Source organism: Rhinoraja longicauda, chromosome 1 (assembly GCF_053455715.1).
Source record: "Rhinoraja longicauda isolate Sanriku21f chromosome 1, sRhiLon1.1, whole genome shotgun sequence".
Classification (NCBI taxonomy): Eukaryota; Metazoa; Chordata; class Chondrichthyes; order Rajiformes; family Arhynchobatidae; genus Rhinoraja; species Rhinoraja longicauda.
In genome coordinates, this window is record NC_135953.1 from 108,046,205 (window position 1) to 108,074,183 (window position 27,979).

Here is a 27,979-nt window from a genome sequence, read left to right on the forward strand (position 1 = left end):
CACATAATATAATGGCACTAGGCTGTGTATATTCCACGGGTAATAAACAACTCAATGGTATGACCATTGAATTTTCCAATTTAAGGTAATTAATCAACAACACCTCCTCTCCCCCTTTTACCTTCCTCTCTTCCCTGGCCCCACCTGGATGCACACATATTTCCCCTCCCCTCACTTTCCCCTCTCATCCAACCCCTTCCACCTATATCCCTTCCTCTAGCTTCATATTTCGCACCTCTACTCTCCATATCTGTCTTTTGGCTTCTTCTCATCTCTGACCTTTGCCTCACCCATCTCCTAATCCAAACCCCCCTCATCTGGATCCACCTATTACTTTACTGGCTTTGTCCCACCCTCAATTCTCTTCCAATTTTCTCCCCCTACCACAATCAATCTGAAGAAGTGCCCCACTGGAAGTGTCATCTATCCATGTTCTCCAGAGATGCTGCCTGATTCTCTGCATTTCTCAAGCGTTTAGAGTCTTTTTTTCCAGTCGTTTCAGTTGTTCAACGAATTAGAGCACTAAAGACAGTCCAAGGTTCAGAATTAGCCAATGGTTTATGACTCACTCTGTCTTATCATTAATGCTGTTTGCATCTCCCAGTTCACTTTCTGTTGTTGCCAGCTCCTTCCCGAGTTTTCATTGATGTATGTTTCATCGTCCCCTTAGAGGCAGGGAGAGATCAGATATCTTTGTTTGCCATGCACTCATATCACTTTGATGCTGAAGTTGTGCAAATGAACACCTACCCCCAATGCTGGGTTCAATGAAACTGTCATCTATAAACGATAACGACCAACATAAAGATAATAAAACATAAGAATAGATTGCAACCAAATTATTTATGCTGCACTTTTTAAAAATTGTAAGGCAGTACAATTGAGTGAGTTAAATCAATTAGCTCCATTATTGCCAATTGTGCAAATATAGTGAGCAACCCCAATACTAGGACAGGGAAATTTCCTTCAAAGATTATTCACAGTGCTATTTTTGCAATGTACAGTGTGGTTTCCCATGTTAGATCTTCATAAGAATAATTCCAAACTGCAGAGCAAATCAAAATTCAGATTTCTTACAATGTTTGTAACCCAATCTATGTATAATTGTTAATCATTATTCTTTTAATAATTATTTCTATTTATACTCTCCAATGAAAGCACAGAATCGATATTCCACAGGTTTTGTAATTTCCCGTTTCAACTCAGTCAAAGATTTCCTCGTATTCTGATCCTAAAATAATGCAAAAATTAATATGTCATTAATGCCATTTAATTGGTGTTATTAATATTAATAACACCAAACATAAGAAAGATGTAACCTCATTCTCCTTATTCTCACATATATTGGACCTTATATGGCAAAGGTCATATCGACTGTGAGTTCTGAGATTCATCTGAGTAGGTACTCTCCAAATAATGTTGGTAATATCCCCACTTACCAATTTTGGTGCAGAGAGTGATGCATCCACTGAATAAAGTCCTAGAAATTTCTACCGCAATTTGCTTAATATACCTTCATTGTTCCAAATGACAACAATTAAGAACTCCATTGATCACATGCAAGTATGTGCATTCCTAAGATTTCAAAACAAACTCTAAACCAAAAGCAAAGTATACAGTTCACATCATTTTCTGAAAGCTTTCGAAAATGGCAGTTCCCATTCACTCTATCTAACGACATAGACTTATTTCAGCATCTTTGTTTTTACATAAAATTAAGAAATATTAATTTGTAATATTTACTGACACAAATGCTATCGTGTTCCAATATCATCTGAACTCTCCCCAAAATATTTTCTGTCAGCACGATACACTTCAAGCAGTCAAAAAATGTTTTAAATTTTGCTGTATATGTTTCTATCTGACCAATCCTTTTTCACCTTCCTATCTCTGAAAGATCTGTCAGTATCGTGACCATAATTTATAATAAGTTGTACAAATACAAATCCTGATAAAATCAGGCGGTATGAAAAACAGTTCAGTCTTCCTAAACCTGATCAATATTTTGCTTCTTTTTCACCATCTCTGCTCAGACGAGATATCGAGTTCAGCGAATATGAACTGGTGCATGCTTTAAATCTGCTGATTGATGTTCTTAGATCCATCAGGTAGCTTATGGTATTAACTCTTCGATACTAAATATCCTATATCCTGTGGGCTAGAGATATTGAGATATGTGCAGAGCAAGTTGTACAAACTGCATCTGCTTGGTGAATGAACGGAACTTTGAATGCAGCGAAAATTGGTGGGAGACAAGAAATTGGAAATGAAATGGAAACAGGGCTCGAGGATAGCAGAGTGTTAAGGTTGGGACCAGGAGCTGTATGCCTCCTCCAATCTGCTCCAGATTAAGGTAAACTGATGCAAGAAACGTATTCTGCAGGTTACTTGGGAAGGTTTTATAGAATGGAGCTTTAGCCCTAACCAGACTTGTCAGGGCCTTATATAGACACAAAAAGTTGGAGTAACTCAGCAGGACAGGCAGCATCTTTGGAGAGAAGGAATGTGTGATGTTTCGGGTTGAGACCCTTCTTAAACAGGTTCGGTATTTTTGTACTCAGAGGACCCAATGCTGGTTCAGATTTGGTCATGGATACTTATTTTCTTTTCTTTGTCATTGTGGCAGGTGTCAGGCCAGCAGCCAGAGATATACAAACCTCTCCTTAGTCTTGATGCTCTCAGTCCTGAGATGCTAACTACCGTCTGGTCTTGACCCGAAACGTCACCCATTCCTTCTCTCCAGAGATGCTGCCTGCCCCACTGAGTTACTCCAGCTTTTTGTGTCTATATTCGATTTAAACCAGCATCTGCAGTTCCTTCCTACACATACTAACTCTCTTCACAGATGTGGCCTGACCTGCTGAGTTTTCCAGTCTTATCAGTTGTCATTTCATATTTCCAGAGTCTGCATTTATTATTTTGATCTTTCACAAGTGTTCACTTGCTAAACACCATTCTGCAAGCTTGACAGGCTGGAAACCCCCATGGTTCAATTTTTAGGCTAATCTCCACACAAACTTCTAATAAAACCCTGGCCACACTCTCATTTCATTCCTACCATCAGGAAGAAAGTATCAAAGTCTGAAAGATATGATCTCCAGGTTCAAGAACAGCTTCTTCCCAATAACCATCAGGCTCTTGAATACTACAAAAATTCACTAAATTATGAACTATGAAACGTCTTGGTCTCACTGGGACTTTGGGGTTTTTGCACTAATTTGGGTTTTTTAATGTTATCTATGAGTACAATATTTACAGGCTAGTAATGCTCCTGCAAATACAAATGTCATTGTTCCATGTCGGTACATGTGACGATTAACCACTCTTGACACTTGACTCTTAATATGTCTTTGTAAATAAACTAATTTCCTGTACCGTAGAATTGTCATCCTCCTGTGAGACTGGCGTGTTTGCATGCTTCTTTCTTCTTTGCTCCTGATGCCATTGAAGCCGGTGCTGCAATTTCATTTGTAGGTCCTTGACTTTAGAAATGCTAGACATCAGAAGGTAAAAGAATGAACAGATTTCAAACACTTATTTCACACCCTCTATAGTTTGGGGCCATTAATGCAAACCAGCTCTGATGCTTTTTTAAAAACAGAACTCTAATAATACCAGAGCAAAGTTGGGGATGGGGATGGGGGGGGGGGGGGGGGGGGAGGGAGGTGGAGGAGGGGATGGGGTCAGTAGGAGGCTGGTGGTGGTAGAGAAGGATAAAAGGTTCCTGCAGGAACTCCAGAACTGCATGAGGTTAAAACTGCCAGCGTGATCTGAAGAAAGAGATCAAAAGGTACTACAATGAGCTTTTTGGGGCAAGCGTGTGTGGCTGTGAACTGGGAGAAGACAACCAGCTGAGAGACAAAATTAATTGGGAACAGGAGTTGTGACAGAATAAAGTTTAATTATGTGGCGAGGTTAAGGGCCGGAGAATAGGGGGAAGGGAGGATGAAGATTGAGAGAAGTGATGATATGGTTGATCTTATAAATATAAATATAAAACTGTCAGTAAAAGTCACACAGCACTCCTTTCACCGTGTCCTCACCAGCCATCAAATACTATCAATACCAATCCCACTTTCCACCACTTGGTGCAGAGCCATCAATGTATTGGTGATTTATGTACTAAATTAGATACTTAAACATTGTGAGAGCATCTGTCTCTACCACCCCTCTCAGTGATTGACCTTGTTTAGTTTAGTTAAGTTTAGAGATACAGTGCAGAAACAAGCCCTTTGGCCCACCGGGTCCGCGCCGACCAGTGATCCCCGCAGATTAACACAATCCTACTCACACTAGGGACAATCTACAATTATACCAAGCCAATGAACCTACAAACCTGTACGTCTTTGGAGTGTGGGAGGAAACTGGAGCACCCGTGGAAAACCTACGCTGTCACGGGGAGAACGTAAAAACTCTGAACAGACAGCACCCATAGTCAGGATCAAACCCGGGTCACTGACGCTGTAAGGCAGCAACTCTACCGCTGCACCACCATGCCGCCCAGTGGTTTTATTTAATGTAAATAACCTATCTCAATAGTGATGAGATTTTTTTTCTTAAATAAACCATAAGTGACAGATAGTTTTAAAATCAAAAACATTTTTTTGAAGCGCAAACACCACGACAGCAGCTAAAGGAAACTGATTATGATAGTTCTGGTCAACAATTATTCCTCTGTCAAAACTATTGAGAACTGATTTACTGGTAATCTGTATCATTTGGATGAAAGAAGTGCGGAATCTTGAAAGGAGCATAGGAATATTGGAGATCTTGGTCTATACAAATTAGTTGATAGATTTTACTTCATAACAGCAGTGAACACACTTCAGAGGTGGTGCCCTGGCTGGGAGAATAGATGCCAATTAAAAAAAGGTTTTCCTCCCTTCCATTTGGGGTAATTATTTTCTCCTGTTTACAACACTCCCTTCCCCAGGCATTTCCCAAACAGACTGGTCCTTAACACCGACAGAGAGGCCTTTTACTCCTCACATGCAATCTTCACACTCTCACAACTCCTGTTGCCAATTAACTTTGGTTCCCAGTTGGTTGTTTTCCTTCAGTTCACAGTCTTGCACGCTCACCCCTACTTGTTCATTATAACACCCTTTTGATCTCTTTCCACAGGTCATGCATCGAAAAGGCATGGTGGATTTCAGTTTCAGTCAAGGAGGAACAGAGGATTTTCCCTGCACACTGCTTGTGGTGCACTGAGCACAGGAATGCTGGCTAGATGCTTCTCACATGCTTCTCACAATATGTGGCATCCTATGACCACACCTTCAATCTGGAACCTCCAAACCCCATACAAATAAATGAATTAATTTTGGGGGTTCTGAACACCAGAATACAATACAGTTAAAGCAGGATGTCCATGGCAGGTACATCTCAATACAATTTTAAACTGGTGATTGGAGCTTCATAGGCATGGCAAAGACACCTCCATAGAATTTAATATACATTTATCATACGATACGATATGATACGATATGATAAGATACGATAGAACTTTATTTATCCCAGGAGGGAAATTGATCTGCCAACATTTATCCCAGGAGGGAAATTGATCTGCCTCAGAAGGCAGTGGAGGCCAGTTCTCTGAATGCATTCAAGAGAGAGCTAGATAGAGCTCTTAAGAGTCAGGGGGTATGGGGAGAAGGCAGGAATGGGGTACTGATTGAGAATGATCAGCCATGATCACATTGAATGGTGGTGTTGGCTCAAAGGGCCGAATGGCCTACTCCTGCACCTATTGTCTACTGTCTATGACATTCATAAAAACACAAAATACACAAAACACATGAAACATGAAATTAAAGTGACAAGTGGAAAGGCTTGGGGGATGTGCAGATTGGGTAGTGGGGGGGAGTCAGTTTCATCGGCTCCACAACAGAAGGGGGAGGAGTTGTACAGTTTGATAGCCACAGGGACGAAGGATCCCCTGTGGCATTCTGTCATAAAATCATGCATCAAAAACAAGGACTATTCCACAGTAGAATGGAGCAATGTGTTATACACACTGCAATTGGGGAGTCTACTGCCCAATGTAGATCTTAAGGTGAGTTGAAAATCTATCCATAAGTGGTAGACCTGATATTTTGGGTTAGTTTGAAATCATGGCATAATGTGTATTACAATAAGGCTTGACAAAATTAATTCCACTTATAAAATGATGCATATACTTCTCACTATTACAAGAATGCTTTTAAATTTTGACAAATCGTTGAAAAATATTTGGGTACCTTGGTTCTTTTTCTCTACCTTCTTCAGCTTTATCTTGACTGTGCATAATAGCGTTTATCTCATCTTCAATTTTCTTTTATATTCATAATGTAAAGATAAAAAAAATAATTTAATGTTATTGATTTCTAAAACGGAAGGAATTGTGTTCTCATTTTTGACTCTAAAATTGGGATCACCTTAGATAATAAGTGAAAATGTGAACAATTGTGTGGCACATTGGAGCAGTTGGTAGAGCTGCTGCCTCACTGCACCAGAGCCTGGGTTCAATGCTGACCTCGGGTACTACGTCTGTGTGAAGTTTGCACATTCTCCCCATGACTTCCTGGGTTTCCTCTGGGTGCTCTGGTTTCCTCCCACATTCCAAAGTGGTGCGATTTTGTAGGTCAATTGGGCTCTATAAATTGCCCCCAGTGTGTAGGGAGTAGATGTGTGGACTTGGTGAGCTGAGGGATGTGTTTCCATGCTGTATCTCAAATTACTAAATAACCTTTACTAGTTCACTTCCAACTCACCCATAGGGCCAGAATTTTCACCCAGACCCCATCCACCTTCTCCCTACTGACTACTTTGCTGGAAATTACTGCTAAGAAGTGGTTGTGTAACAAGGTGGTGAAGTAGAATCTGGTCTCTGAGTGATTCCCCTCCCATCAGCCTCGTTCCCTGCTGCATCTACACTATATAATGTGATGAAAGATCAGGAATTAATGGTTGTAATTCAGAGTTCCTCCAGTGAATGAAAATAGCCTTGTAATAACCTCCTTTTCCTGAACTTTAGATTCCAGTTAACACCTAACACAGTTCTTACCTTCCCATATTTGCACCAGAGGCACCTCAGCCCTTTGAAGTTATGCCAACTCCCATGGAAGCAATCCTGTTAATTCCATCCCCTTTTCCTTATTTCCCTGTACCTTGTAGCTTATTCTCCACTACACACGTCCATCAATTTCTCTTTGATTCTTTATATTATCAATCTACATTAAATGCTAATGTACAGTGGACAATAAACCTTTATATCTTTGTTATGTTGGAGGAAACCAAAGCAACCTCATGTGGTAATGGAGAGAATGTGCAATCTCTACACAGCACCAAAGATTAGGATTGAACCTGGTTCCCTGAATCTATGAGGCTGCACGATTAAGTGCTCTGCCATTGGCCATCATGTCACCTGTAATATTAAGCTTTGCAAAGGTCTGCAATATGGCTAATTTTCACCTCTCATTCCCCTATCTGTAGCCGATTGGGTCTAGTGCTAACATCAACCTCATTGAAGTATTGCCAGAATTTATGGGCAAACAATAGCAAAATCAGTTTGAGTGCTAGATCTAAGTTCAGGTGAAAGTCCAGCCCAACTAAACCCAGTGCCAGAAGAACCCAATCCCAAATGTTCATATTGGGTTCCTTGCACAATTCACAGGGGCTCTCTGGATTGTTCTGGGACCCTATGCAATGAAAGGTTACAGCAATTGAACCATTTCATGTGCACAGACTAACATTTATCTTAACGGGCTGAATATTAGTCTTAATATTCCTCTTAAGAAGTGGGAACAGGAGTACTTCATACTGTCCCTTGGAATCCTCTCCACTATTGAACAAGATCACATATGATCTGGTTTTGGCCCCAAATCCAGTCCTCTTCCCTGATCCCTATAGTATTTCCCTGAATTCTTAAAAATTCCATGAAATCTTAGTTTAGATTGAATTATTTTAGAGATACAGCGCAGAAACAGGCCCTTCGGCCCACTGGGTCCATGCCGACTGCGATCCCCGTACACTAGCACTAACCTACACACTAGGGACAATTTATAATTTTTACCAAAGTCAATTAACCTACAAACCTGTATGTCTTTGGAGTGTGGGAAGAAACCAGAGCATCCAGAGAAAACCCATGTAGTCATGGGGTGAATGCACAAACTCCGTACAGATTGCACCCGTAGTTAGGGTCGAAACCAGGTCTTTGGCACAGTAAGGCAGCAATTCTATTGCTGAGCCACTGTGCCACCCAGTTCTTCAGTCTTGAATATACTGAATAACTCAGCATCCACCTCTAAGAATTCTAAAGGTTCACAATAGACAATAGACAATAGACAATAGGTGCAGGAGTAGGCCATTCAGCCCTTCGAGCCAGCACCGCCATTCAATGCGATCATGGCTGATCACTCTCAATCAGTACCCCGTTCCTGCCTTCTCCCCATACCCCCTCACTCCGCTATCCTTAAGAGCTCTATCCAGCTCTCTCTTGAAAGCATCCAACGAACTGGCCTCCACTGCCTTCTGAGGCAGAGAATTCCACACCTTCACCACCCTCTGACTGAAAAAGTTCTTCCTCATCTCCGTTCTAAATGGCCTACCCCTTATTCTTAAACTGTGGCCCCTTGTTCTGGACTCCCCCAACATTGGGAACATGTTATCTGCCCCTGCTGTAAAAGAAGAATTTCTTCTTCATCTTTGCCTTAAACAGACGAACTCCTTGTCCTGACACCAGTTCTAGATTGCCCCACCAGAGGAAACATTTCTCAGCATTTTCTCTGCCAAGAGCCCTCTGTGACACACATCTCAATAAATCATCTCTTATTTCTCGCTATTCAAATTTTAAAAAAAATTGATATAACCAACAATTGTCAACCTTATTTCTTATCGTGATAACATTTTTGCAGATGAAAAATTGTATTTACACAAAAATAACTTCATACTATTCATAAGTTTCATTCAAAGGAATAGATAAAGGAATGGGGTAATTACAGAATCATCACACATGGGCAAGTCCACATTGCTGGATATTGTTCATTATTCACCTGATGCTGTTACCATGGTCCTATTTTCATTGCTACTCCTTCACAAAGCTGCATTCACCAAAGAAAATAATATCTCCATTATTTCTTCAAGGATTATCATACCTCTGTAATTGAGATATCTGTTTACTTCCTGGTAAAATACTACCACCACCGAAACAATAACTACCTCTGACCACAACACAATTTAAATGATAAACTCAGTGGATTATGAAGTCCTGTACGTGATCTTTAATTGAGATCATAACATCATGATTTCATTGAATTTTATTTCCAGTAGTTTCTATCTCTTCCCACATGCTTTCAGAAAAAAAGTATGGTTTCCTTGGCATGTTCTACTACTATCCCAAACATGCAAAAGACGATAGGGATTTTGTCCATACTACTGAATAAGCTCATTCCTAAGCATCTGAACCATGGCATTATGGCCTCCACCTGCAACTGGCTTCTGGACTTCCTGACCAGCAGACCACAGAGACTTAGAACTGGTCATAATATTTCCTTCATCCTGATCCTCAACACTGGCTTAGGGTTGCAAGCTCAATCCCTTGCTCTATTCTTTGCACACCCGTGACTATGTGGCTAAGCACAACGCCAATACGATCTTACAGTACATCGATGATACCTCTGTTATTGGCCAGATCAACAACAATAATGAGATGGAAGACAGCACAGAGATCGGGAACCTTGTGTCACGATGTCAGAACAACAATTTGCCCTTTGTGTTAGCAAGATGACAGGATTTGTTGTTGATCTAATGATGCGGGGTGAAAGGGTCTGGGGTTTGGGAGGTGAACACAACCATGTGCTCATCATTGGAGCTGAGGCTGACAGCTTCAAGTTCCTAGGCATCAATATCACCAGCAAACAAACCCAGTCCCTTCACACTGACTTCACATGTACTTCCCATAAGGTGAAACCAAGGGGCTCTAGAGAGAGTTATGCATCACTCCCGGCCGAGCTTAATGGGTTCTATGCTGACTTCGAAAGGAAGAACAACGATGTACCGTCACGAGCCCCACCCCCCCAAGTTTTTGACAACATTATGATAATGTCTCCGACGCCTATGTCAGAAAATCATTCAAGAGGGTGAACTCTTGGAAAGCCCTGATGGTGTACCCGGCCGAGTTCTCAAAACCTGAGTGGATCAACTAGCTGGAATTTTCTACAGACATCTTCAATCTCTCATCACTAAGGTCTGGGGTCCTCACTTGCTTTAAAATGACATCCATAATACTGGTAACCATGAAGAGCAAGATGATGTGCCACAATGACAACCCACCAATGGCACGCATGTCTATTGTGACAAAGTATTTTGAGAGATTGGTTATGATGCATATCAACTTCTTCATCCATTGCAGTTTATGTACCACCGCAACAGATCAACAGCGAATAGTCAGTTTTTAGTCAAGGTCAGTTTAGTTTATTGTCACGTGCATTGAGGTACAGTGAAAAGCTTTTGTTGCGTGCTAACCAGTCAATGGAAAGACAATATATTATTATAAATGAGCCATTCCCAATGATAATCGAGCCATTTACAGTGACAACTGAGCCATTCACAATATCACTGGCTCCTCACTCTGCACTGGATTACTTGGACTAACCAGGATAACCCGAAGTTCATCAACTACAGCTCAGCATTCAACACCAACCCCTTAAAAGTTATCAACAAACTCAAGAAACAGTCTCTGTTTGTTCCTATGCAATTGAGTCTTCAACCTCCTCACTGGCAAAGCTTAAACAGTATGAATTGAACAACAATTCCTCCTCACTGTCCATCAGCGCTGGGACATGTCAAGACTGCGTGCTCAGTCCCCTACACTACTCTATATCCAAGTCTGTGTAGCCTAACACTGCAGCAGTATTATCTTAAAATTTGCCAATGCTACTATATTGTGGAAGAATAATGGGTAACAAGTGTCAGAAGCGAGTTCAATGATTTGATTAAATGATGCCAGAACAACAATCTTGCTCTGAATGTTAGCAAGACCAAGGAGCTAACTTCATGTGAGCCGAATGTTGACTTCAGGACAAGGACCAGTCTCCATCCATGGGGCAATGTTGGTGAGAGCCAACAACCTCAAATTCCTGGATGTAGAGAGAGGTGTGCTGCTGTAGGTGGGCCCTGTGCATATCGAGATAAGTATTGTGTTTGTTCTCTCTCTTGCCAATAAATCTGTTTTGTAACTAAACGGATGGATGAGGCTTTTTCTGTTCTATCAGTCAGATCCTTGAACCTGTTCCCTTGCAACAGACATGCATATCTCTGAAGATTTGTCCTCAGCCCACACGTAGATGCAATCACAAAGAAAGCTCATCAATGACTCTGCCTCCTTAGAAGTTTGAGGAGATCCGATATGTCTCTGAATAAGATATCAAAATTCTACAGTTCAATGAAGAATTAATGACTGATTACATCAAGGCTTCTTCAGTAACTTGATCGCCCAAGAATGAAGGAAGTTGCAGAAAGTGGTAGAATTTGCACAGTCCATCACAGGTATTGATCTTCCCGCTGTCAAAGGGATTTACAGGAAGTGCTAACATCAATCACCCACACCACCGGCCATACGTTCATCTTATTGCTACCACCTAGAAGATGGTGCAGGAGCATCTAAGAAGATATGGCATGTCACACATGGATTCTTTACAACTTCTGCAGATACACTCTTGAACGTATTCTGATGGGTTGCATCTCGGCGTGGCATGACAACTGCTCAGCTCCTAACTGCCTGAACCTGCAACGAGTGCTGAACATAGCCCGACCACTTCCTTCTACCCAGTCCATCTTCATAGTGCATTACATCAGGAAAGGCTGGAAATATCTTCTAGGATGTCTGCAACACTGACCATTCCCTTTTCTCACTTCTACCTTGTATGAGAAGCTTGAAAGCCAGAACATCCAGACGTAAGAACAGCTTTTTCCTCACAGCTATTGGACTCCTGAAACCAATCATCTCTTTCATACCTCCTTCCCACTCTTATTCCTAATTTTATCCGATTTGCTTATTCCTATATGTTTTGCACTACTTCAGATTGCCCTACATTCTTTGCACCATTCTGCTGCTTTGCACTCATCATTGTATTTATTGGTGTATCTATCATTACTGTACACTATTTACTCTATGAGACTCAATATAAAAAAAGATTTTAATTGCACCCTGGTGCATATTACAATAAACTAATCTGAATCTAAATATTACAATAAGCTAATACAATATCATATTACATTATCATATATTATCATATTATATTAGTTTATCATATTATCATATATTATCATATTACATTATCATATATTATCATATTATATTAGTTTACAATAAACTAATCAGGATCTGAATCTGAACCTTTCCCAACAACAATAAGAGGCCTCTACCAACCTTTTAGAATAAAACATCACTGAATTATTTGGATCGGACCTTGCCCACACTGGTAAACCTCCTATGTCATATTAAATGATATTCCACATTCCTGAATGCAAAATATTTAGCTGTGTATCCTGCTGGAAATGTAAGATGATAATGGTGTGGCAAGGACAGTGGATAGTGAATGATCAGCTCAACAATATGTAGCCTTAATCTGTGAGATGTAAGGATTGAGAAAGAAAAGCAACACTTGAATGGAGAGACCAGTGTTAATCTGATACAAAAGTAAAATTAAATCCTTTGAAAGAAATAAAAGACACAAAAATGACAGGTAAGGAAAGGACATTAAAATTTATCTCCAAGGATATTGTTTTAGCTGAAGGAATGAATCTTCATGTGGTAAATTGTAAAATTTTGGAGCATTATATTAAGTTAAAACATCAATATGCTGTTATTTATGACAGTTAGCTTCAGTTGGCAATTAATGATCAAAATCCAAAATTTCCTTAACACCATGAGACAAAGGGCGAACTGCAAATAACAGATTTGCATGAATGTTGAAATGCAATTTGTAGTTTACCTGATCAGTCTCTAATGGTGCCAGCCTCGTGTCTTTCTTCTTTTCATGTGTTGCATCCTGTGTCTTTAATTGCTTCTTCTTCCTTTAAAAATGAAATTTATGTAATTAATGGTCAATGGATGGGGATTAAGCAAACAGCAAAAAAAACATTTATTTAAATGTCTAATTACATTAGCTCTAAATTTGAAATAACCTTCTATGATTCTGTCGTCCTTAATGCTGTTTGAGAATCGTTTCTTGATTTGAGTGAGAGTAATTGGGAGTGACAGATTTAGCAACCCTTGTGATTGAATCTATAAATTCATTTCTCTAAGTTATTTGCTGTTGCAATGGATCTGAAATATTGATCTGAAATCAATCAGCTGCTTGATAGTTTAGGACTGTGGTATTGATCGGATTTATTTTGATCAATCTTAAATGCAATGACACAGAATGGGAACATTCCAAAATAACTATTAGATTATGAATAACATACTGATTGGTGTTTTCTAGCTACTTGGAACAATGTATGTATGCTTTCTACAGTAGCAATTGCAATCTGCATAACAGTTTTAGATATTTTTCCAAAAATATCCTTCAGTCAACAATAAAGTGATATCAGTAGCTTTGATGCTTCCTCGGTTATTGTGAACTTCTGTTCTGTGCATTTAATTTTAATTTTGCTTTTGGATTTAGTGATGCATTTAGCAATCTTATATATGCTTAAATGTTAGACAGTAATACAGAAGTGGTTAGGTGACCGGGATTCAATCCTGACGTGTGTGGACTATGTGGGGTTTTCACCTTTTCCCTGCGAGTGTGTTCAAAAGCTCCAAAAGCCTCCCACATCCCAAAGAAGTGCTTGTGCGTTAATTGGATACCGTAAATTACCTGAGTAGGTGGGTGGCTAAAGTATTGGGGGAAGGTGGGGGGAAGGGGGAATTGATGAGCCAGTGAGTGAGAATGATACCAAGAAGGTAGGTGGGGAATGGGGCCAATGAGAATTTCCTGAGAGCTTGCATTGACGTGATGGGCCGTAGCCTTTTTCTATGTCGAAAAGCGACAACCAACAAATAGGAGAAAAAAGGTCAGGTGCAGAAAATGCATACAATAGACATTAGACAATAGGTGCAGGAGGAGGCCATTCGGCCCTTCGAGCCAGCACCGCCATTCAATGTGATCATAGCAGATCATTCTCAATTAGTACCCCGTTCCTGCCTTCTCCCCATACCCCCTGACTCCACTATCCTTAAGAGCTCTATCTAGCTCTCTCTTGAATGCATTCAGAGAATTGGCCTCCACTGCCTTCTGAGGCAGAGAAATCCACAGATTCACAACTCTCTGACTGAAAAAGTTTTTCCTCATCTCAGTTCTAAATGGCCTACCCCTTATTCTTAAACTGTGGCCCCTTGTTCTGGACTCCCCCAGCATTGGGAGCATGTTTCCTGCCTCTAACGTGTCCAACCCCTTAATAATCTTATATGTTTCGATAAGATCCCCTCTCATCCTTTTCTAAATTCCAATGTATACAAGCCTAGTCGCTCCAATCTTTCAACATATGACAGTCCCGCCATATCATCTGTATACATTGGTTATTCTCATCTTTTGATATTTTTGGACCAAAAATATCTTCAGCAAATGTTAATAAGCAACCTTATGTTCCCCAAAGTAAGCAATTTACTAGGAGGAACTGCTGGAAGCAATCAGATTCAATCAAAATATGATTATTCATCAGTCTCTTAATACTCCAAATATTCTTGTAATATTGGTAGCTTGTTTTTTTGATCCACTGACTGGTACTTCTCCCATTCTCATGTTTACAAATCCTTTGACCCTAAACCATGTCGACATATTTTCTGTCCCTCTGAGTGCCATCCTCTCATGCTCAATACTCCTGAAAACTGAGCAAATGCAGGTGGAAGCCAAATAGCAACAGTGATGTGGAGATAGAACAAACTGCAGATGCTGGTTTTCAAAAAAAGATACAAAGTGCTAGAGTATCTCTGAAGAACATCTACATGAGACATTTCAGATTGGGGGCATTCTTCAGAGAGTGATGTGATGCATTCATGCAATTTAGATGCAATTTTAACAATGCAGTCCAATTTGGCTTTCTGTTTTATAGCTCTGAGCAAAATATCACTCATTAAACAGCAGCCTGCACTTGTACAGCCCATTGAAATGAAAAGTATCTTGAGGTATCTGACAAACGTGAGCCATAGGGAACTGATTAATAATTTGTTAGTTTGACTCTACAAAGGATTGCAGAATGGTAATACAATGAGAGGCTATATGACCCTTCAAACCCATGATGCCAATCTGTTACTGCTTGTAGTTGACACAAAATGGGTTTGATAATAACAAGTAACGATAGGAATTTGTGAATAATGTTTTAAATAAAATGTTAAAGATAAAATAATGTTTTGCAAATATGTAGACATCAAGTCATATGTGTAGACATCAAGTTATTTCAATATTTGTTCTTGTATATAATAGCAATAGCGCAGTCTCCTGTGAAAGAGTGTTATTTTGTCACTTCATATTCAATTTTTGCTGAGAAAAATCCAGGATATCTCGGTTGAGCCCATGAATATTATAATAAACTCTAATAGCTTCAAACACCAAGATACAAATCCACTAGGATTTGGATCTGCAGCACTCCTTCTTGCACAGTTTGCCAGTAATTGCTTTGTGGATAAGGAACCAAGACAGTTGTTTCAAATCCAGTCATTTCAATATTTCATATTCATCAGCCACAGTATAAATTGTTCACTAAACCAAAACGTCTTGTAGGAATTAAAATTTCTCCTGTTTAAACAAGAGTGTAGATCTCTCTCTGATCGTTCTCATTTGACTTTCTCTATGAGACCAGACAAATGCAGATGGAAGACTTTTTTGAATTCTGGAAGTGCGAGTTTATTTCTGGCCTCGTCTTCACAAACTGAAAAATGACCAAAAAAGGTTTATTATCTGATCTTTCAGGCAATGTGATTTTACCTTCCCTGAACACTGCATACAGAGGCAGCACATCAATCATTCTGTTCCTTGTGAAATAAAACAGCTTTTGTTGATATTCTGTGCTCTGAATAATGATAACTTGATTATTTCCTGACAGGACAAGGAAGAATTTCATTCTCCACCTTTTCTTGGTTTATTGGATGTTAATGTCTCTCCTTTAGGATCCTGAATGGATGTTGGCAAAAAAACACTCATTTCGAATGCTGAAAATATTAACTGGATCAATGGATTCAATTTTTTTTTTCTATAAATTTATTTTGTTTGTAAAGTAGTTTGCATATCGCAACCCATCCAAGGGGAACATGAACAATCTCTCTTCTTGCCCATCTTGTTAGAGCATGACCAGCACAAAGATAATAAAAGATCAAGAAGACCCAATATCAATTTTCCCAGCCAACTAACAGGGAATGCCAATGATTGTATGCAAAGCCGTGTAGGCCATTTCTTCACTTTTTATTCAGAGAAATGATCATGAATGCGTTGGGTAATAGATTTGTGTGGATAAAAGATTTGTGTTCCTCAGGTACAGGTATCCTAGCTACCTGACGTGTAGACTTGACTGGCGAAAAGGAATATGTGACTTCATTGACTTCACCACCAATTTCCATCCTGCACTCAAAAAAAGTTTGAAGAAGGGTCTCGACCCGAAACATCACCTGTTCCTTTTCTCCAGAGATGTTGTCTGACCTGCTGCGTCAGTCCAGCATTTTGTGTCTATCTTCAGTTTAAACCAGCATCTGCAGTTCCTTCCTACACGTGTAGACCTGACTGTTGATTTAGTGCAAGGCTTCTTCTGATTATCGAATTTTACTTCAGTGAAAGTATAGGAAATCTAAGTAAAACACAATTCTTTAAACAAATCTTCCGGTGTTTCTTAAATTGATGAAAAAGAGAGCGCAGGGAAATGTGTCCACTTTTGGTTTCCTCAGGCCTGAAGCCAACCCAGGGACTAAGCAAATTAGAGACCAGAGAAGTAAAGAAGAAATTTAACCCAAGGCAAATGACAAACTCAACAAATCTCAATGCAGAATTTCCATTGCAATACATGCAATGTGAAAAATATATATTTTAAGATTATACACATGGGACGAATTCTTATAACATATGTTTCAATCAATTACATATGCGTTATGGAGGTCACATTTAATAATCTGCTTACCTTTGAATTTGTCCTGAGTAATCTTGCTTTTCCAACAATTCTTTCAAAGAAGGAAGCATTTTTCCCTTAACAGTTCTCTTCTGATGTACATTGCCAGTATGACCCTTGGTGTTTGCTTTTATTTCAAAGTTTTGCCTGCAGTCACCACTGTAGGTATAATATCTAATTAGCTTAAGAAGAATGCACCAAAGTTATTAAAGAGAATATCTAGGATTTTGAATACTTTGGTGAAAATGATCTCTGATGATGGAACAAAGCAGGCTGAAGCTAATTGCAAGAACATCCAGCAAATCCTGGGCACTGCCAAGTTACTATTGTCCAGCAATTTCATGCATTATAAGTGACAAATTTCTATTTGCTATAGAAATAGAAATGGGCAAAGAAATTAAGAGTAGGAGCAGACCATTCATCAAGCCTGGTCTGCCATCTAATACTATTATGAATGATCATTCAAATTTATTTCTTGTTCCTCTTTATGCAGTAGTACTATATCTAACTCCATGTGTAATATAGACACAATATGCTGGAGTAACCCAACAGGACAGGCTGTGTCCCTGGAGAGAAGGAATGGGTGACGTTTCAGGTTAAGACCCTTCTTCAGTCTTGACCCGAAACGTCACCCATTCCTTCCCTTCAGAGATGCTGCATGTCCCGTTGAGTTACTTCAGCATTTTGTGTCCATCTTCGGTGTAAACCAGCAACTGCAGTTCCTTCTTACACATTCCTCCTGCAATATATTTGACAATTTGGTCTTAAATGCCTTTCGTGGTGGAGAATTCCCCAGATTTACTAGCCTTGCATGAAGAAATTATTCCTCATGTCAGGAAAAAATGGTTTCCCCATATTCTTAGTCAGTTCTGGATTGCGCACCATTTAAAATATCCTTCCTGTTTCTAGTTCCCATCGGGATGTTATAGGTTTTAATGAGGTCCCCCCCTCATTCTTCCAAACTACTGTAAATGAACATCTAATAGTCTTAATCTCACTTCATTAGTCAGTCCTTCCATTTCGTTCCATGAATTAAGGAATTAATCTGGTGAACCTTCCTCAATAGAAAGAATGCCAGTAGATTGTGTTGCATGTGTAGAGTTTGCACGTTCTCCCTGTGACTGCAGGAGTTTCCTTTGGCTTCTCTGGAGTGCTCTGGTTTTCGTCCACTTGCTAAGCCTTGCAAGTAGGTAGGTCAACTAGCCATTGTAAACTACTCCTGGTGTGTAGGGAAGTGGTGGGATCAGGGAAGACGCTGGAAGGAATCCGGGGAGAATAAAATTGCCTCCAATTTTAATGCAGGACGAGCACAAATGGATGCATGTTGGTTGGTCCGGACATGGTGGGTCAAGGTGCATGTTTCTATGCGACATGACTGTATGATTCTATGACTCCATAAGGAAATCAAAATTGTGCACAATACTTAAGGAGTGGTCTCACCAAGGGCTCGTAGAAATGCAGTAAGATGTCCCTACTCGTGTAGTCATTTCAACTCATTATGAAAGCCAAATATCATTTGTCTTCTTAACCTCTTCCTGCACGTGCATGCTTACTTTCATTGACAGATGTGTAGGAACCACTGCACCCACCACCCCCCCCCCCCCCTTTACTAATGTCGCTGCTCAAATGATAATTTTGCCTTTCTGTTTTTCCCAGCAAAGTGGACAACATATTTATCCTCATTATATACAACAATTGAGAATTTATTTAAACATGAATCAGCCTACATTCTATCACTACCTATCAAAATAGGTATTTCTACAGGTCCCCTCCAGATTATGAAGAGTTCGGTTTGCCATGTAAAAATTCATAGATGGGAGGCACGGTAATTCTTAACTTTCATGGAGAATATCAGCTCCTATAGTTGGTAAGAAGAGTCAGAAGCAAGTACTCGTAGTAAAGATGTAGTGAGTCAAAAGCAGATTAACTTTCTTTTGACAATCTGAAACATAAAGTCTGAATCTTGAAAGGAATTCATGCAATGGGCTCTGTTGCCAGATGGAAGAGTGCAGATGCTCAAGGGAGATTAAAAAAAAAGAAAAATTGCTTGTTAATGTCAGATAACTCATTCACCCAATCAAAAAGACTGTTAATTATTACTGGTTAATGTGGATATGCCTTAAAGACAATCCCTAAAATTATTCCTTACCCCTCATTGTAAGATATGCAACTTTCATTAAGTGAATAATTAAATTAAAACATTTATTGCTGCAAAATTCAGTTGAGTGCGTGTTTGAGAGTCAAGAGTGTTTAATTGTCATATGTACTGAAAACGGATCAATGAAATTCTTACTTGCAGCAGCACGGCAGGTCTATAAACACAGTACTCACAGATAACACAATAAACAAAAAAAAGCTTCAATAAATCATAAAGCCCAATATTAGTGCAAATAACTGTTATATTTGATCCTCTTATGTTGTGCTGCTTGCAAAATGTCACCACGGTAAGGCAGTTTTTTTTAAAACTGGGGAGGACTGTACTTTTAAATCAAAATTTGATCATCTGAATAGGAAAGAAATCTAAGTACCGAGGTTCCAATTTCACAAGCAAATGCCCTCCAGAGTTGAACACTGTTACCCAACTAAATCTTTAATTTTTAATCAAGGAAAATATCTTAGGAAACCGAAAATAGACACAAAAAGCTGGAGTAACTCAACGGGACAGGCAGCATCTCTGGAGAGAAGGAATGGGTGACGTTTCGGGTCAAGACCCTTCGACCCGAAAAGTCACCCATTCCTTCTCTCCAGAAATGCTGCCTGTCTTGCAGAGTTACATAGAAACATAGAAACATAGAAAATAGGTGCAGGGGTGGGCCATTCGGCCCTTCGAGCCTGCACCGCCATTCAATATGATCATGGCTGATCATCCAGCTCAGTAACCTGTACCTGCCTTCTCTCCATACCCCCTGATCCCTTTAGCCACAAGGGCCACATCTAACTCCCTCTTAAATATAGCCAATGAACTGGCCTCAACTACCTTCTGTGGCAGAGAATTCCACAGACTCACCACTCTCTGTGTGAAAAAATGTTTTCTCATCTCGGTCCTAAAAGACCCTTATCCTTAAGCTGTGACCCCTGGTTCTACATCAGTCTACATAACACCGTTTCCTGACTAATGTGAATTTCCTTCAGCTCCTCCGTCACCCTAGATGTGAAGTGGGTGAGAGTTGTCTGCATACAAGACTGGAGATAATAAGATCCCTTTAAACTTGATAACCTTCCCTTACAAATGGGAATTTGGTAGCCACCATTGTCATTAACCTCCAGGTTAAAATCCTAATCTCAAGATATTGATGGAAATGACGAACTCTAAAATGATTTGGCAGCCTGTTTATCAGAGAAACACAATTATTTTCATCCACCTGCGGCTTTATCTACTGAGCTCTTCCAGCATCTTCAAATGATGTTTCATTCCCCAGCCATCATCATTCTTTCATTTCGAATTAAGAAATCTGAATACACATTAATGATCTTTATGAAGTAGATTAAATAAATACCTTCCATGGTAAAAATATTGGTTTAAATAAATTAGTAGACATCAAGAACTGTTCAGTTAAACAATATGTTAGCAGTTGCACAAACATGTGAGGTTGTACATCAGCAAGTCTATTATTCATTAAAGTCTTACTGACCAAAATAATGTGGCATATGTATTCATTCCCTGCAATTATATAAGATGTTGTCCACATGTTATTTATTAGCCATCTCTGATTGCTATTGAGAAAGTGGGTGAGCTAACTTCTTGACCCGTTTTAGTCCATTACGTGGCGAGGATTTTCAGATTTAAAGTCAAAAGCAATGACTTGCAGGAGTACGTGGATGAAAATTGTATGCTATAGAGTTTCTGCGACTTCCAAAATTGATTTAAGCCATGATTTATATTGAACTGGTTACAACAATGATCAATGAACATTAAAAGAAAACAGTCGATGCTGAAAATCTAAAATAAAAGCAGAAAATGCTGGAAACACTCAGCAGGCCAGGTAGTAATTGTGGAGAAAAACACAAGAGTTAACATTTCAAGTCAGAAATACTTCATTAGAATGGCTATAAACTGTCAGTTTTCTTATTTTGTTGTTTCCATTCAAATTGCATTCATGCTTACGATAATTAAATAATTGCTAATATGTATGATGAAACATTACATACCTTTCCAAAAAATGGTTTCTGTCGATTATGGTGCTATAGATCACTGGTTTATGGACAAACTTATCATGAAGTCTTTGACTTTCGACTGATAGTAATGATTTTGTGGATCTTTGGAGCTCATCTTTATTCTGGATCTTCGAATGAATCTCCAGTGAATTTTGCATCTTCATTACTCTATGGAGCTGAGTTGCTTTTTTAATGTAGTGATCTGGACCTGCAAAAATAAGAAAGAAACTAATGGAAACAATAAAATAATAGTTTGTATATTGTTACTAAAGGTTTGAGCTCCTATAATTAGAATCAATTGCTTATTTTTGTCTATGTACATAAAATTAATAAGAGCTAACATTTTTATCTTTTGCAGTAATTGCCTGCAGAGAATTGTAATACAACTCCCTCCTTCCATAAAAGACAGCATTACCAAAGAAACCCTGAAATTTCAAACAAATACAATTATGCCATTAACTAATTATAAAAGTCTGCAAGGAAGGCCTAACTGATTTTAGATGATTGCCATAAACAAGGTAAAGTTAAACTTAATCGAGTGCAGAAGATGGGAAGTAATGGAACAATAATCACAAACAGCGACTAGCTTAAGGGGTTGGTATTGGATTTGTCAAAAGTGTGTTTTTACATCTTTTTAATGAAATCCTCTCTCTCCTCCCACAAAGCCTAGTTTTAACTGCATTTCAGAGTTAGCTAGTTGTGTGCAATTGCTTCAACACATGCAACATAGAATATTAGGAAATAGTGGACGTTGGTATCTACGTGAAATATTGACTGAAACCAGTTTAGCCACAGTGCTGCTTCAGTAACCTGATGACCCATGACCACATATTTTGAGCTGTTTGCATCCTGATTGTAAAAAAAAATACTATGCTGGAAAGTACAGTTTATTTCTCTTATGCATTGGTCAAAATTGGGAACACTGTGCATCTTTTTTTCGGAGAATTAATCTTGGTAATTGAATACAAAAGAGATTATGCAGAAATATTGATTGCAAGTTTGTGTCCTTTGACAGGCTGCAGAACCTGATGCTTTAAGCCATTGGGAACCTGTTCACAATTTTTTGAAATGTTCCAATGTATATTATTTTCCTCTCTGATGATGCACTCATCATCAAATAATTAACACAAGTGAAGAGAATGCCATGACATAAATTAACACCAACTGCATATTTGTTATGTGATAAATAATTTTGCAGAGTAAGATAAACAGCATGTACCAGTAGAGAGACAAAATAGTGTACCCCCAGCAGCTGCAGGTTTTAACTAGAAAGCAGGATATTTTTAGTTATTGAACAATAACTCTACTGATGTTAAATTGGTGTGTCCAATTTAGTTTCGTTTAGAAATAAGGCATGGAAACAGGCCCTTTGGTCCATCATGTCCGTGACGATCATCGATCACCCATTCACACTGGTTCTATGTTATCCCACTTTCACATCCACTTCCTACACACTAGGGTCAATTTACAGTGGATAATTAACCTACAAATCCACGTAGAGGAAACACACGCAGTCACATTAGGAACGTGCAAACAGACAGCACCTGAGGTCAGGATTGAAGCTGGGTCTCTGACACTGTGTGTCAGCTGCTCTACTAGCTGCACCATGGTGCTGCCCACAATGTTGTTCCATTACTTCCCATTTTGTGCACTCAAGTAAGTTGAATTTCACTGTTTATGCCAACCATCTCTAATGTACTGCTATTTATTACATCATTCAGATAACTATCAATACTTGCTGATCTCTTCTGATATTGAATCATTGCAAGCTTTTTTTTATAAACATCGCTTAGCTTTTGTCCCAAAAGTTTTTCAGCAAGGTATTCCTCAACTCCAAATTTAATAGGGTTGGCTCCAAAATATAAAGAGTTTGAATAGTTTGCAGAAGGGAATGATCAGATTGTTGTTTGATAAAAGGATTGTCTCATGTAATTTGTATTATCATCAATCCAGACATGTGAAGCAACAGGATTTCATTTTCTATACAATACATTTTGCGATCAAAAATATACATTAAATTATTCTTTTGAAACTATCTACATCAGTTCTGCAAATTAAAAATAATTATAGATTTTCAAGTGCTACCTGCTTCTAGATTTAGCGTTTGAAGAAGAGGTTTACAAGCTTGCTCCCGAAGAAAGGAAAGAATAATTTGTGTGCCTAGATTTACTACTTCCGATGGTGGAAACTGGAGTGGACAGTTCCTCAGATTAAGTGCTTTAAGGGACTGTACATTTCCTGAAAAATAAAACAGTATTAATTTATAATGCCAAGAAACTGCGCTGTAAACAAAATAGATACCACAAATTCAGTGCTCACAAAATAGTTTCACTGATATCATCATGAAAATTAACTGACTTGTTTGACAAATGTTAATGAAAGCAGCATATTAAAAAATGCAGTTTCATTTTCCACTATTATGCAATGATACTTACCAAGTTCAATAGGTAACTCTCTGAGTGGATTTGTCTCCAACAGTAGTGCTCGAAGACATCTGAAAAATAATTCTTAACTGCCATTAATCACATTAGATATTAAGTTTATTCTACTGCTTAACTGCTAAGTACCTTCAGGCATTTTCTGTATTGCTACAATAATGAATTTTGTTTGTTCTTCTCAATCTATGTACAAAGGTAACACTATATGCAGATAATTGCAAAAAAAAAGCATTATCATCAGGTCATAAGTGATAGTAGCAGAATTAGACCATTTGATCCATAAAGTCTACTCCACCATTCAATCATGGCTGATCTATCTCTCCCTCCTAACCCCATTCTCTTGCCTTCTCCCCATAACCCTTGACACCCATACTAATCAAGAATCTATCTCTGCCTTAAAAATATCCATTGACTTGGCCTCTACAGTCTTTTGTGGCAAAGAATTCCACAGATTCACCACCCTCTGATTAAAGAAATTCCTCCTCATCTCCTTCCCAAAGGAACATCCTTTAATTCTGAGGCTATGCCCTCTGGCCCTGGAGGTCATTCTGAATATTATCACTTTCTCAAACAGTCATGGTTATCAGTTTAAAAATCCCCTAAATGATGAGGTTAAACAACACGACTGAGGGAATAATTAGTAGAGTCAAAGCAATGCATTGAAAGCAGATATTCATCCTGAACAATCCAGTATGATTAACACTGGAATCAGGATGTTTGGGACTAATAATCTCAACCTGGCCCAAAGCCATATTATCTAGTTGCTGTAATAAAGGTTTTGCACTCAACGTAAAGCACAAGCATTACAATCTGGTGATAGACACAAAAAGCTGGAGTAACTCAGCGGGACAGGCAGCATCTCTGGAGAGAAGGAATGGTTGACGTTTCGGGTCAAGACTATTCTTCAGACTGGTTAGGGATAAGGGAAATTAGAGATATGGATGGTGATGTGGAGAGATAAAGAACAATGAATGAAAGATATGCAAAAAAGTAACGATGATAAAGGAAACAGGCCATTGTAAGCTTCCTGTAGGGTGAAAATGAGAAGCTAGTGCGATTTGCGTAGGGGAGGGATAGAGAGAGAGGGAATGCCGGGGCTACCTGAAGTGAGAGAAATCAATATTCATACCAATGGGCTGTAAGCTGCCCAAGCGAAAGTCAAGGATAGTGTTAAAGCCAAGGAAGAGGCATATAAATTGGCCAGAAGAAGCTGCAAACCAGAGGACGAGGAGAAATTTAGAACTCAATGGAGCAGGACAAAAGGGTTAATTAAGAGGAGGAAAAAAAGAGCATGAGAGAAAGCTTGCGGGGAATATAAAAACTGACTGTAAATGTTTCTATAGGTGTGTAAAAAGGAAAAGATGAGTGAAAACGAATGTAGGTCCCTTACAGTCAGACAGGTGAATTTATAATGGGAAACAAGGAAATGGCAGAACAGTCGAGAACTTTGGTTATGTCTTCACTAAGGAAGACACAAACAATCACTTGGAAATACTAGGGGACCGAGGATCTAGTGAGAGGGAGGAATTGAAGGGAATCCACATTAGTCAGAAAATGGTGTTAGGTAAACTGTTGGGGCTGAAAGCAGATAAATCCCCAGGGCCTGATGGTCTGCATCCCAGAGTACTCAATGAGGTGGCCTGAGAAATCGTGGATGCATTGGTGTTCATTTTCCAATGTCCAGAACCAGAGGCCACAGTTTAAGAATAAGGGGTAGGTCATTTAGAACGGAGATGAGAAAACACTTTTTCAGTCAGGCTCGAAGGGCCGAATGGCCTACTCCTGCATCTATTGTCTATTGTCTCTCGACTCTTGATCAGTTCCTGTGGACTGGAGGGTAGCCAATGTAACTCCACTTTTTAAGAAAGGAGAGAGAAAACAGGGATATTTAGACCAGTTAGTGCTACATCAGTAATGAGGAAGATGCTGGAGTCGATTATTAAAGATGTTATAGCAGCGCATTTGGAAATCAGTGACGGGATCAATCAAAGTCAGCGTGGATTTATGAAGGGAAAATCATGCTTGACTAATCTTTTGGAATTTTTTGAGGATATAACAAGTAGAATGGATAAGGAAGAGCCAGTGGATGTGGTGTATCTGGAGTTTCAAAAAGCCTTTGACAAGGTCCCACATAAGCGATTAGTGTGCAAAATTAGAGCACATGATATTGGGGGTAGGGTATTGACATGGATAGTGAACTGGTTGGCAGACAGGAAGCAAAGTGTAGGAATTAACGGGTCCTTTTCAAAATGGCAGGCAGTGACTAGTGGGGTGCCGCAAGGCTCAGTGCTGGGACCCCAGTTGTTTACAATATATATTAACGATTTAGACGAGGGAATTAAATGTGACATCTCTATGTTTGCAGATGGCACAAAGTTGGGTGGCAGTGTGAGCTGCGAAGAGGATGCTATGAAGTTGCAGGGTGACTTGGATAAGTTGGGCAAGTGGGCAGAAGCATGGCAGATGCAATATAATGTAGATAAATGTGAGGTTATCCACTTTGGTGGCAAGAACAAGAAGGCAGATTATTATCTGAATGGTGTCAGATTAGGTGAAGGGGAGGTACAACGAGACCTGGGTGTGCTTGTACATCAGTCACTGAAAATAAGCACACAGGTACAGTAGGCAGTGAAGAAAGCCAATGGGCTTCATTGCGAGAGGATTTGAGTTTAGGAGCAAGGAGGTCCTATTGCAGTTGAGCCTGGTGAGACCGCACCTGGAATATTGTATGCAATTTTGGTCTCCTATTTTGAGGAAGGACATTATTGCTATTGAGGGAGTGCTGCACAGATTCGCCAGGTTAATTCCCGGGATGGCGGGACTGACGTATGATGAAAGATTGGGTCGACTGGGCTTGTATTTGCTGGAATTTAGAAGGATGAGAGGGGATTTTATAGAAATATAAAATTCTTGGAGGATTGCAAGAAAAATGTTCCCAATGTTGGGGGAGTCCAGAACCAGGGGTCACAGTTTAAGAATAAGGGGTTGGCCATTTAGGACTGAGATGAGAAAAAAATGTTTTGACCCAGAGAGTTGTGAATCTGTGGAATTCTCTGCCACAGAAGGCAGTGGAGGCCAATCCACTGAGAGATTTAGATTTAGCTCTTCAGGCTAAGGAAATCAAGGGATATGGGAAAAAAGCCGGAATGGGGTACTGATTTTGGATGATCAGCCATGATCATATTGAATGGTGGTGCTGGCTCGAAGAGCTGAATGGCCTACTTCTGCACCTATTTTCTGTTTTTATGTTTCTATTAGTGAATGGCTTGGATAGAATGGATGTGGAGAGGATGTTTTCACCAGTGGGAGAGTTTAGGACCAGGGGGTACTGCCTCAGAATAAATGGACATACCTTCAGAAAGGAGACGAGGAAGAATTTCTTTAGTCAGTGGGTGGTGAATCTGTGGAGACCAAGTCATTGTGTATTTTTAAAGCGGAGATTGACACCGTTACTAATCAAAAATCTGTCAAAGGTTACAAGGAGAAAGTAGAATGGGGTTGAGAAGGAACGATAGATCAGCCATGGCAGAGTAAACTCGATGTGTGGAATGGCCTAATTCTGCTCCCATGACTTAAACAAGTAATTTATTTGGCCTTCAAATGGATGCACCCAATGCAACCGTGCCACTCTAAAATACCCTGGTAACCTTAAGGCAAGTATTACAGATGAACCCTTTCCAGCCATTAAAAATTATTTCTCCACTGGCATTTGGGACAGCATTGATAGCCAGCATTCGTTGTGGAGCCAGGCACTATGTCAGTGAAGTGGGCTCCCAGATAAATGATCCTCCAAGATATAATGGTATCTTGAAAAATCGTTAAAGTGGGGTCAGTTTCTTTCAAAAAAACATTTTTAAAGACATTTTCATCATGTCCCTTTAGTCTTACAGACATGAGCTTGCTGGGATGTTTCCCACTGACTTGCAAAGCGACCTTTATTCATCAGTGAATATTGAAGAGAAATGACAGCAGAAATTCTACCAACGGAAGTGTTGCAGTTTCAGAAGCAGTTCAATGAAATAGCAATCAATCCCCAGGGTGCAATGATGGAGTGTAATGCTGCAATACCCTCGTGCTACACAACACGGAGGATTCTGGTTCAATACCTGTGCTTTCCAATGCTAGCAGGCAGTTTCTCCAGTTTATTCTTTCGTAAATCTAACCAGACAAGCTGTGGCAGGTGGTCAAATAGTTCCCCTGGCAACTCTTGTAGCAAATTGCCCTCCAGATAGAGATGCTGCAGGAGATCAGAAGATATTAATGCTAGG

General features: G+C 39.5%; 1 protein-coding gene across 2 annotated transcripts in view; it reads right to left on the bottom strand.

Annotated features, from left to right (window-relative positions):
- Nucleotides 1-875: 875 nt before the first annotated feature.
- LOC144600259 (uncharacterized) overlaps nucleotides 876-27,979 on the bottom strand; it is a 31,144-nt gene continuing 4,040 nt past the window's right edge. The window contains exons 2-10 of one of the 2 annotated variants that reach the window (XM_078411836.1): nucleotides 27,818-27,948; nucleotides 23,709-23,767; nucleotides 23,359-23,511; nucleotides 21,268-21,481; nucleotides 17,131-17,277; nucleotides 12,975-13,056; nucleotides 6,240-6,313; nucleotides 3,376-3,493; nucleotides 876-1,231 (exon numbers count right to left, since the gene is read on the bottom strand). In XM_078411836.1, the coding sequence (XP_078267962.1) occupies nucleotides 1,136-1,231; nucleotides 3,376-3,493; nucleotides 6,240-6,313; nucleotides 12,975-13,056; nucleotides 17,131-17,277; nucleotides 21,268-21,481; nucleotides 23,359-23,511; nucleotides 23,709-23,767; nucleotides 27,818-27,948 (1,074 nt within the window). In that variant the 3' untranslated portion in view covers nucleotides 876-1,135. The remainder of the gene's footprint in view (nucleotides 1,232-3,375; nucleotides 3,494-6,239; nucleotides 6,314-12,974; nucleotides 13,057-17,130; nucleotides 17,278-21,267; nucleotides 21,482-23,358; nucleotides 23,512-23,708; nucleotides 23,768-27,817; nucleotides 27,949-27,979) is intronic. The other variant, XM_078411843.1, reaches the window with a different exon arrangement.